At 31.0% G+C, this 12,739-nt stretch overlaps 1 protein-coding gene across 1 annotated transcript in view; it reads right to left on the bottom strand.

The window, feature by feature from the left end:
- The window catches only part of LOC143043796 (coronin-7-like), a 34,366-nt gene extending 24,739 nt beyond the window's left edge, over positions 1–9,627 (bottom strand). The window contains exons 1-10 of the mRNA XM_076215977.1: positions 9,560–9,627; positions 8,601–8,700; positions 7,809–7,889; positions 7,101–7,171; positions 5,755–5,953; positions 4,675–4,799; positions 3,528–3,614; positions 2,743–2,825; positions 1,679–1,733; positions 736–793 (exon numbers count right to left, since the gene is read on the bottom strand). Coding sequence (XP_076072092.1) covers positions 736–793; positions 1,679–1,733; positions 2,743–2,825; positions 3,528–3,614; positions 4,675–4,799; positions 5,755–5,953; positions 7,101–7,171; positions 7,809–7,889; positions 8,601–8,700; positions 9,560–9,622 — 922 coding nt within the window. The 5' untranslated portion in view covers positions 9,623–9,627. The remainder of the gene's footprint in view (positions 1–735; positions 794–1,678; positions 1,734–2,742; positions 2,826–3,527; positions 3,615–4,674; positions 4,800–5,754; positions 5,954–7,100; positions 7,172–7,808; positions 7,890–8,600; positions 8,701–9,559) is intronic.
- Between the last annotated feature and the right edge of the window lie 3,112 nt (positions 9,628–12,739).

Genomic DNA, 12,739 nt, shown 5'->3' with positions numbered 1-12,739 from the left:
TTTAGGGCCCTTTATAGCTTGCTATTTGGTGTGAGCCAAGGCTTCGTGTTGAAGGCCGTACATTATTCTATAATGGTTCACTTTTTACACATTGTTATTCAGATGGAGAGTTGTCTCATTGGCACTCATTCCACATCTTCTTATATCTATGATTTTGTCACCTGTCTAGTGCAAAATCAAAATTACCAATTTTTACAGATTTGTGTGAAAAGGTAAAATTTAAATGTTCAGCAAAGTATCTATATTCTATAGGCTTGTCGCTAACATGTTTAACCCCGCCACATTACTTATGTATGTGCCTGTCCCAAGTCAGGAGCCTGTAATTCAGTGGTTGTCGTTTGTTTATGTGTTACATATTTGTTTTTCATTCATTTTTTTACATAAATAAGGCCTTTAGTTTTCTCGTTTGAATTGTTTTACAATGTCTTATCGGGGCCTTTTATAGCTGACTATGTGGTATGGGCTTTGCTCATTGTTGAAGGCCGTACCGTGACCTATAGTTGTTAATGTCTGTTTCATTTTGATCTTTTGTGGATTGTTGTCTCATTGGCAATCATACCACATCTTTTTTATATTGTATGTAAACTTTCGCAAATCTACAAAATATTCTTGAATAGTTAATATTCCCTCAGTCCACAAAAAAATAAGGTAATCATGAAAGTCAATGAATCCACCCCAAGTATGAAATTTCATTTCCTGATGATAAATTACTTCAATTAAATTAGAATCACTTACTTTCCTGTAAATATGGAGTCTTGTCTGTGATTTCACAATATTTGATTGTGTTGTCTCCCTGTAATATAATTAAATTTTCTTTTTACTAATATAAACAATAAATAGAATTGAGTCCTCTAGAAAATTTTGTAATTTTTTGGTTCCTGATTTTTTTGTTTGTTTTGTTTGTGTATATTAAGAAAATAAAATACTTTCTGTGCGTAAAGGGGAGATAACTCATTGGACAGGAATTCCTTTAGTTTGGTAATTGCCCAACATCCAAAACATGTCACAGAATTTTCGATAATAATTCTGCTGTAAACTAAAATAATTTTAAATCTATAGACTAAAACATTGCATGAAAACATAAATATTTTCACAGCCTCAATTAATGTATTTTATTTCGTTTGAAATAGGGTTTTTCCCGTTTTCTATTTGTAGTAATTATTTATAGATGGGAACTTGTATAACTAGTTCGGAAACTGGTTTTGTAACAGTATGTACTATTTATAAATTTGATGTGAAGTGCATAAGGCACGAGGAAAGTTTTGGCGTTTTTTACGGGTGGAGTTAAATGGAACTATATAAAGTTTGGCATTTAAATGTATAAGTATCAAAGGTGCTCTCAGTTACGTCGAATTGAAGTTGGTCACATAGGTATATATGCAGTTGCTGCTGTGTTTATTGTACGTACAGGCGTTGGAGGTATTAGCCGAGGAAAAAGAAATAATGCGAAAGAGGAACAATGTTATATGTCATGTATTTATATATTGTTTCAATCGGAGAAATATGTACAATAAAGTAAAATAAAATATTGTATCGCAAGAGAAAATAAGATGTTACTGCGAGCAACTAATCCTATATCTGTGTTTGTCTTGTTTATAGCCTATTGAATTTAGAGATTAAATACTTTAAATTCAGACGAGCAGGGCGAGGGAAATTTAACAGGTATTATTCTACATACCTTGCCAGCAAAGAAGATCATACCAGTGTCAGCATCATACAATGGTATTAAAGTCCTGCAAAATAATTTCATGTAAGAAATACTGTGAATTCATTTATATTTGTGGGTACAAATTTCTAACGCTCTGGAAAATTGTACTATTTGGATATTCGATTGCATTGTGTTTATAACTACAGCATACAAATCTCACACAGAAATAAGTACATTATAGAACATTCAAATTTGTGGTTTCAACATTCACAAGGAAAAATAAGTATCCCTGAGTAAAAATGAATAAACAGTATCATATATTATCATTATATCATAAGTAGTTAAATTTTTTGTCTTTTTAAAATTTTGATTGCAGATATCTTCGTTAAACCTTGAATGTAGAGCTGGATCTGCTTACCCTTCAGAAGGACTTGAGGTCACCCTAGTTTTTGTTGGGGTTAGTGTTGCTCAGACTTTAGTTTTCTAAGAAGTGTTTAATATTCTGTTGTTTGTTGATCTTATCTTTTTCTCACCATTTTTTTTCAATCTGTTTTGGACAAACTAGTTTAATGTTTAAAAAAAAAAGTTTTGGTTTTTATGTTTGAATTTTTACACGAGTTGAGGTCCTTTTATAGTTTCATGTTTGGTGTGAACTAAGGCTCTGTTTCTCGTTTCTCGTTTTTTAAATTTAATATAGATTAGACCGTTGGTTTTCCCGTTTTAATGGTTTTACACTAGTAATTTTGGGGCCCTTTATAGCTTGTTGTTCGGTGTGAGCCAAGGCTCCGTGTTGAAGGCCTTACATTGACCTATAATGGTTTACCTTTTTTTTTTTTTTTTTTTAAATTGTTATTTGGATGGAGAGTTGTCTCATTGGCACTCACACCACATCTTCCTATATCTATCTGTGTTGAAAGCTGTACTTCGACCTATAATTGTTTACTTTTTTACACATTGTGACTTGGATGGAGAAATGTCTCATTAGCACTTATACCACATCTTCTTATATTATTAAGAGAAATAATGAAAATTCGAGATTTAACCCACACATGTCTGGCAATAAACTGATGAGGCTGCCTGTAAGATAAACCTACCCTGAGGATGCATCAACTGATACTGTGTTTAAAGAAGAAGACATGTTTCTACTGTCCCAGATACTAATTTCTCTATTTCTTGACTGAAATGAAACATCATAAACATTGACCAATAAAGTTTTGTATCATATCAATAATCTCTATATATAAAATGTTTAAAAATGCCATCATAATTGTTACTTTGATTTAAATATCAGTGTTCAATCTTAATCAGAAACGACAAAAGAACGGGTTGATTGGTTCAACACCACTTTCAGTGTTATTGGCTATATCATGGCCATCAGATTTTATTGGTGGAGAGAACCACAACCATCAGGAGGAAAACTGACAATTTTACATTATCCAAATAAAGGCAACAGTAGTATGCCAGTGTTCAACAAGAATGTGTCCATAGTACACGGATGCCCCACTCGCACTATCATTTTCTATGTTCAGTGGACCATGAAATAGGGGTAAAAACTATAATTTGGCATTAAAATTAGAAAGATCATGTCATGGGGAACATGTGTACTAAGTTTCAAGTTGATTGGAACTTCAACTTCATCAAAAACTGCCTCGACCAAAAACTTTAACCTGAAGCGAACGGACAAACAAACGAACGAAGGCACAGACCAGAAAACATAATGCCCCTCTACTATCGTAGGTGGGGCATAAAAAGCATAAATCCATTTAGAGAAAACAAATTCGGGTTACAAACACTTGCCAAATACTACCAGTTAACTTTTAAAATCTTTACTTGCAGTTAGGAAGTTTTCATAACTATTTCATGGTATACAACTACTTACACTATCAAATCCTGTTGTAACTATGTTGTCTTTATTACCTAACCATACAGCCCTGGAATCTTTTATATTCTGATGTCCTGATCCTTCCTTTAACATAAGAGAGAGAAATATAAACATCATTAACAAAACAAATTCTAGAACTGCTGATCCTTCTAGATACCCCCAGTTAACGTCAAAATGTTGGTGAGTTTCATATTGCTGAAGCTTTAAGTTTTTGTGAAGGATTTAGTTGAATATTATGGATTCATTTATTTTCGTGGGAACCAATTTTTTTGGTTTGAGAAATACTTACATAATGTGGATATCTAATTTCGTGGTTTTGGCAAAGTGTGCACTCATTCTTTAAGAACATTTGTATTTCGTTGAACATTTAAATTTGTGGTTCTCCTGTAAGCACGAAATCCACGAAAGTTGGTATCTAACCAATATAAATGAATCAGTAGCATTGAATTGTCTTTTTTAATTTTTTGTGATAGTTGCCCGTCTTTGAATTTGAATTTTGGTTGTCATTAAGGTGGTACCCAACACTTTCACTAAAATTAATTTGGCTCATTTAATTTTCAAAAATTTTGTCAAAGTATTTACTTTGACACTTTAACAAAAATATAAAAACTTCAAAAAAATTGAACCAACCAATTTATTAAAAAAATTACACTGGTTATATAGCAGTTTGACAAACACTGATTTTGATCATTGAGAAGCTTAATATTCCCTTAACGACAACGTAATTAAAACGTTTAGCTGATTTTACAGAGTTATCTCCCTGTAGTGTTAGGTACCACCTTAATTCAATTTTGTAGTTGTCATTTGATTACTGTCTTTATGATCTCCACATGTATTTAATTCATTCAGGGCAATAGTATGAAAATGTGAGCCATGCAACAAACTGACAAAGTAAAACATCATGCAAAAATATATATGTTTTAAGGACAGCCCTATGGAATCTGATAATAAACAAGAGGAATCAGAAATTATTCCTAGAATAGTATATGAGGTAAGAAATCTAATGTCCAAAAATATCGAAAAAGATTGTAATTTGACCCATTTATCATACTTTCAGCTTTATAAGGTCTTTAAATCTAATTTCTTCTAGTGCCACCAAATACTAAAATCAAAGTAAACAAAAAGTTTCTTGTGTATCACACACCTGTTGCACAGCAGATGAACGAGGATCTATAACTCTGAGAAGTTTATCTTTACATGAGGTCACTAAACAAGATCCATCACCTTTCCAGCTAACACTTTGTATCTGGTCTTTGTGACTGTCTATACCTATAATTAAATGAAAAACAAATGATTACTGTTATTTCAGAAATTAGTGTGTGCATTTATTATTGCCAAGACTTTACTTCTGGCAAAAAATTGCAATTTAATTATTCCAGTTGTAAAAATTTTATGACAGAAAATCACAATTGAAATCATTTTTTGTTTGGTACCAATTTTCATGCATGTTAGAATATTTGGGTATGCAAAAGTATGCCTAGAGTGGGGTGCTCATTTTCGCCATTTCTTGTCATGTTTTCTATTTTATGTTCAGGTCTATATGTTTTTGAAGTATACTGATATTTCTATATGAAGATAACTTCAAATGCAAAACATTCCTAAGCTTGAAAACATGTTTGTTTGATAATAATCATCTGTAAAGTTAGATTAAAGGGTGTTTGAAATTCCTGATGTTTTGTCAATGGGGGACACATATTCGCCGTTTTTACACTCCTATTTAAAACCAAATAACTGCAGCTTTATATAATATTTATCAAATAAATTTCATTATAGATGAACAGCAGACATTTCAAAGGTGTAAAAACAGAACTTTAAGCCAATCAGTAAAAAAATTACTAAGAAAAACTTCTTTGAAAATGGTGTTTTTCAATCAGAAAATTGACCGAAAATCGTTGTCCTATTTTCGGTCCTTTGCAGTAAGTGCCACATTTTTTTTTAGTTTAAAAAATAATCATATTTGTTATAAACTTATAATTTGTCGACACATTTCTTCCATTTCAGCCATCATTTTAAGTTTTTACACCTCAAAATCATAAAACTGCAAAATTGTGTCCCCAGCCAATATGTGCACCCCACTCTATATAAAAAAAATTCTAAAGAAAATTTTGTGGATGACCTTTACCAAAGAAATGCTTTAACAATGATATAATAAATCCCCACTAACTAAATGTAGCTTTTATATCCAATCAAACTTCCACGTCACTGAATTAAAACTGGTACCTACAACATTTTTCTGTTCCCTGAGATACATCAAACAATTTAACTGTATTGTGTGAGGTAACAGTCAATATGTTATCAGCTACTGGGTTCCATGTAACATTCTCTATCCTACGCTGTTGGCCAGGTAACACTACAACAGGACTAACATCTGATATGGTCTCTGTCAGGTTAGCATTGTCCTCTGGAAACTGCCAAACTTTTATCTGAAAATAAAAAATTGTATAAAATTTAAAAAAAAAAATTTGACTTTTGAAACAAATGGTTCAAATTCTTGTTATGGAATACTTTGATTAAATTTTAAGAATTTTAAGATCATATGTTTGCTAAAAACAGTGATTGTAGCAAATGTCGTCTTAATAATATTGTGAACTACAAAGTCAAATGCAGAAAGATTGCAAATGATTTTGGTTCTACCACACATAAACATCTGAGACTTCTTTCTATAATTTTCTAACTATGAAAATGACGCTTATTTCATTCATATTTCCCAAATTACTAATATACATCTGAGAGTTATAAAAACAAGACATTTTTAATCAATTCAAACAAGAATGTGTCCATAGTATACGGATGTCCCACTCACACTGTCATTTTCTACGTTCAGTTAACCGTGAAATTGGGGTCAAACTCTTAAGTTGGCATTAAAATTAGAACTAGATGTGTCAAAGCGACACAAATGGCCCCGTCTCAAAATGTTGAAAAATCTGCAATTTCAATAACACATGTGGTCACAAACATTATGGTAGTCTCACATGTCAAAAATCAGCTCAAAATCTGGAGGCTTATAGAAAAAAAGATTGTATAACTGTGATTTTCAACAATTTTCAAAGTTGTTAACCCTTAATTTTGGCAAAAATTAGCGGAGCAAAACAAATTAAAACTTGATCTGCAACTCATCATAGTTAGAGCACATACCAAAAATCAGCCCAATATCTGAAAGCATTTAGAAAAAAAATGCTGTATAAATGCGATTTTTCAAAAATTTATCAAAGTCTTTGTTGCGAGGCCATAAAAATCATATCATAAGGAGCATGTGTACATACTAAGTTTCAAAGTTGATTGGACTTCAACTTAATCAAAACTATAACCTGATGCAAAAACTACCATTCACTATGTTCATTGGACCATGAAATTGGGGTAAAAACTTGGCATTAAAATTTGAAAGATCATTTCATAGGGAACATGTATACTAAGTTTCAAGTTGATTAGACTTAACCTTCATCAAAACTACTTTGACCAACAACTTAAGCTGAAATGGGACAGGCGGATGGATGGATAAACAGTTGAAAGGACTGAGAAACAAACAGAGACACAGACCAAGGTTGTGCATAAAAAAAAACTATAACTTACTGTGTTATCTGCTGAACCAGTTGCCAAGAGGAAGTCATCAAAGGGAGAAAACTCAAAATCTGTTACAAAATCTGCAGAAAAATATTGGGAAATCATAAGTTCATACATGCAAAGTGTTAACTACTGTAACTGACTAACGTTTATCTAAAAAGTAAATTACTTAACCAACCCTTGTCTTCAATGCAGACATTAATCAAGAGTATGGCGAGTCCAAACTCCAAAGTCTTGACAAAAACAATGTCAAAATCTCAATCGATAAATTACTGTTTCTTGTCAAAAAAACAAGAGGAACTAAAAAGTTACACTTTTATCATTTTGAGACTAGATCATTAATTCAAAAATTCTAGTCTGATTTTTTCTGAGGTTTGGATCTATGAACTATTTATTCTTAGTGTGAGCCCTATGTTATCTTGTAAAAAATATATCCTGTGGATTCATTTAATTTCTTATTCACCAATTTTTGTGGATTGTGGAAATAAAATATTTTTGTGGACATTTGATTTTATGGTTTTGCCAAGCAATGCCAAGTCTCCATACAAGCTTGTCTTTTGCTTTTTTAGTCATGGCATTGTCAGTTTATTTTTTATTTATGAGTTTTACTATCCCTCTGGTATCTTTCACCCCTCATTTCTATACCTTTGAAATCAACAAAATTTGGTGTCCCAATGAATAATAATAAATTTACAGTATACAACTTATTCAACAAACCTCCATGTGCCTTCAACATTGGCAATGCAGTTGTCAATCTCCCTGACGTATTTATTGGTAAAATGGCAAGATTACCTCCTCCTGAAATATAAATATTTATATTGTACTATTTTTTAAAGCAAAGGACATTTACAAAGAAAGTGAGTAGTAAAATCTGTAGTCACGGCGAGATTCAACTTTTAAATATTTACCTAACTCTCAAAACAAAATATGTCCAAAATACAGTTTGTAAGCAAATTAAGGGAATAATCATGATAATTGAGTTAAACAATAAATCAAACAGAAGCAAATTAAATATTCTATTATAAAAGTTTATTAAAGGCAAGAAAAATAAAAGTATTGTTTTGTAATACATGCACTGACAATGCAAACTCACAGATTTTTTGGGCAAATATTTTTAGCAAATTTCATTCACAGTGATGTTTACTTTTATATATCATTGCATTTGATTGCAAAATATAAAAACTCTAAAATGCAATTTTAATATACCGTATAGCGGGTTATTTTCACGGGGTGTAAATTTTCGCTTATTTTCGCAGATATAACAAAACCGCCAAAATAAATTCCGCCAATTTTAAAGGGTACATGCAAAGTTAATGATAAAAGATTTGAATCCACCAAAATAATAACCGCTAAAATATTTCGTATACCTTTTTCAATGAAAATCGCAAAATTTTACCCCCGCGAAAATAACCCGCTATACGGTACTAAGGATTTACTACAAAGTTCAAGTTGATATGCAGTTGATCATTGCAACAATAATTGCACACCATTAAAGCTAGCCAAACTTGCCTGAAGTATCTACATTAAAGGCCATATATTGACAACTAGCTTTGATATGGTTGCCACATGAGCTTGGTAAATTTCCAGCAGAAATATCTCCAATCCATTCCTGTTGAACAATCAAGTACATAGTTATAAGATATTGCAATTTGAAGATATATTATAATTTGAGATATCATAAAATGCAATTACATGTATTAAAGTGATGGATGAAAAACACAATTTGCAGATCTATTATAACTTCATATATATTATAGAATGCAATCATTCAAAGTGATGGTTGAAAAACACAAATACTTGAGATTAATTATTGCCATTTTATGCCACAACTGCTTAGACATAATATGCTATCAGATTCTGTATAATGCGATACAAACTTGATTTATTTTGCAGGGAAATATATCTCTAATTATCATGATTATTCCTGCTCCTCTTAAAAGTATTTCTTTTGAACCATTGATGAATATTTACTATTACTGTGCTGCTTGAATAAACTTAAAGATTGATGAAAATAAACCACACACACAAAAGACTTATGTTTTTATTAAACTTTGAAATCAGATACATGTATAATCATTATAAAGGGAAGTAACTCAAGTTATCTAAGTCTGTGTAAAATTGTACATATTTCCATTTTACGATCTATGTTTTGTTTATACACAGAAATCAAATAATTACAAGTTGATCCCTTTTTCTTTTTTTCTGAAATTATTGAATATTTTTACATAATACCATCTTTACGATCATATATTTTGTTTTGTTATGAAACATATTTGAGTTTAATTATTTTTTCCAAGAATAAATGTTTTAAAAAGTTGAGAATTTTGTCTAGCTAAGACTACATACAACTGTGTAAGTGGCTTTTTTGTTATGGTTTTGGAAATAATGTACCTTGTAGTCAAGATTAAAAATAATATATTGCTTTTTTGGTTTATACTGTCTTATAGTGTGACTTATATTAGAATTACCTCTCTTTTAAGAAGTTTAGGTGCTGAATTCTTGTACTTTGATGCCTTAAACCTCCAAGCCATTCCTGTTTCCTACAATGAATATAAAACTCTAACTATTACTTGCTGTAAACCTTGAAAAATGCACACAAACTAATTAAATAAAATACTAAATACAGTTACTGTGATGCACCTTATCGCTATTTGTCCACCATTACCCGACATCACAAAGATTCCATTTTATCAGTGAGTCGCACCATATTGATTATGAAATGTAATTATTATTATACTTTTTTTTTTTTTCATGTTTATTGATAATAAATGCATATTTTTTTTATTTTTTGTCTTAATATGTTCAGATCAGTTGCCAGCTACATGTATAAGTATAATTAAAGTACAAGTGAGTTGTTTACCAGAGTGAAAATTGTACACACAAGGCTTTATATTAAAATATTTACAAAGAAGACAACCCAGTGTCAACAGCGACACATACATGTATAGAGAATACAGAATGGTTCCCTAGAATTTTGACGTCATTTTACAAAATATCTGACGCCCAAATGGAAAGTGATTGTTGTATGATGACAATAGTTGAACTTAAAGCGGGACAGATTCTCAGATACCTGGGACAGATATTCCAAATACATACATACTAACAATTAATATCCCTTATAAAGGATTGTGAGTCGGACTCTGAGTCATGGCACAAGATTTCACATAGATAGATTTCTGTACCCAAGATAACTCTTAGAATATAAGAGTTTAAATTTAACTTTAAAATAAAGATTTCTGCATTGTTTCCTAGTTTATCTTTATTTATTGAGCCAAAATATAATAAAATTAAGGGGCGGATCTTGGATCAAGGCCATAGACAACATATTTTCGAGAAGAAAATAACATTGTTTATTCTTTTCACAATTCAAAATATGTTGGGTAAGGTTAATTTCATGTTTATAAGTATTTACTGTTAGGTTCTTTCCTTTCTTAGAACTGTTTTTCAAAAGACTCTGTCGTCTGTTATGAAAATTAACAGGAAATCAGTTTATCAGGTTTGAAGTTTCCGGCTTTTGAAGTATCGCGGGGATTTCCGAGATTAAATGAGAACCGTCTGGGATGAAGAGCAGACGATTTTTCAATTTTCAATCCGAATAAATCAAACTGAAAATCAAAATTTTACTTCTTAAATAAACCTCAAACAATACAAAATGGATTATTTTACATGTTTTTGATGTATACTTTTCTAATACCAAATCTATAGAATTACATAATTTGTTTTCGGGGGTCTCACTAATTAGCGACAACAAGCGTCAAGAAGCGACAACAAGCGACAACAAGCGACAACAAGAATTATTTTAGCGACAACAAGCGACAAGAAGACTATTTGGCGACAAGAAAACATTTTTTTTTATTAGATATAAAGAAATTTGTATTGAATGTTTTTTTTAAATATACGAGCAGATATGTCTAATTAAAATGTTTTATTAGAATCTATATAGAGGGGGGGGCAAGGGGGGTCCCAATAACAGCATAACAACAAATTGATTTGGCTTATAACAGATAACAAGGAATTAAAATGGACAAAAACAGATAACAGTAAATGAAATATTAAAATAAGTCAGGTCCTGGACTGATTGAAAGATTATGTCTTCATCATATGAAAATCAAGCACAATCCCTTCCCTTGCTGAATTTTTGCATTAATTGTAACTCATAACAAAACAGAAACAGGTCAGCAATAAGTGGTGCACAGTTATTCCCCATTGGAATTCTGATACGGCTTGACAATATACGTAAACTCCATAGCAGACAAAAATGATATCTAGTAAAAATTTAAGGGCAGTTATGGTATCAAAGCAGGTCCAATTGACATAGTTCTTTTGTTCGTTAGTAATACTAAAAAATGACCTGAAAGAGTTTGAATATATATATTTGCATTCTGAATTTTTTTTAAATGCACGTTCAATGCACGAGGTGTGGGATTTTTTTCTTAATAAGACTACGAGGCACAGTGGTATATAGGGTAGAAAAATCAAAAGCACAAATTATAAGCATGCAATTTATCAAGTACTTCAAAATAATTTTGACACTCCAATTATTCCACTATTTTCAAAGGCCTTATTTGAACATCTTATTATCAGGTTTTTGAGTGTACCAAGTGTACTAGTAAGTAGAATACATAGTTTAGTAGTGGAACAATGGCTTAAAGACGAAATACATCTTTGTTTGTAATGAGTTATGTGCAGCTTCGGAACCCAGTACATGGTTTGAACTTTCATCGTACAATGTATTTGGTTCTGCTTTGAAAAGAATCACAGATCTGAGTCTGTGTAGTTTATTATATAAAATGTTAACTGGTAGTAAAGACCTCCATGTAGTTCTTAATTGAGATCCTCATCAGATATCCCTGGCCATATACTTTCCTTTTTGTCATATTAAGAAATCATAAGTGCTCGAATTTAATATGTACGTACGGGAAACAAGGAACATTATTCCCATACAAAAAAAATGTCTAAATACATAGATAAAGCAAGATGTTGAAAACTCAAGATTGTCATTAATTTCCTTTCATCTTCAATCAATATGCATAAACATGATAAATATCGTTTAATGAGGCAATAATTAAGCAAATAAAAAGATGAAAACATTCACATTTCAATTTTCTTTTCCTCTTGTTTGATTTCAGTTCTTTGTATTTCACAATTTGTGTCAATATTTTCAGGACAATAATGCACAAATAATTCATTTTGCGAGCTTAATATATATTGCACGAAAAGAGTTTTAAAAAACAAATTATAAGATAAATAATATGTTCTAAAACACAAGGAAAAGTAATCTCATAACACAATAATTAAACGTAATACTGGCTGTTATACATAATAGATGATAAAATATTATGTAAATAATGTTTCATTTTTTTCTATCAATTTTAACTTTCTTGTCGCTAAAATTATTTTCTTTTGCACATTCTTTTAATATTTATTGCAATAATTAATTTTAATTAAAAAAAATATGTTTTCTTGTCGCTAAATAGTTTCTTGTCGCTTGTTGTCGCTAAAATAATTCTTGTTGTCGCTTGTTGTCGCTAAAATAATTCTTGTTGTCGCTTGTTGTCGCTTGTTGTCGCTAAAATTCTTGTTGTCGCTAATTAGTGAGACCGGTTTTCGGTATTAACTTTTTATTTCCCTCTTGATTTTCAGCAGAC

The sequence above is a fragment of the Mytilus galloprovincialis genome, chromosome 8, assembly GCF_965363235.1.
Source record: "Mytilus galloprovincialis chromosome 8, xbMytGall1.hap1.1, whole genome shotgun sequence".
In the NCBI taxonomy this organism is placed as follows: Eukaryota; Metazoa; Mollusca; class Bivalvia; order Mytilida; family Mytilidae; genus Mytilus; species Mytilus galloprovincialis.
Note: the sequence above shows the minus strand (reverse complement) of the source record. Positions and strands in the feature narration are given on the sequence as shown.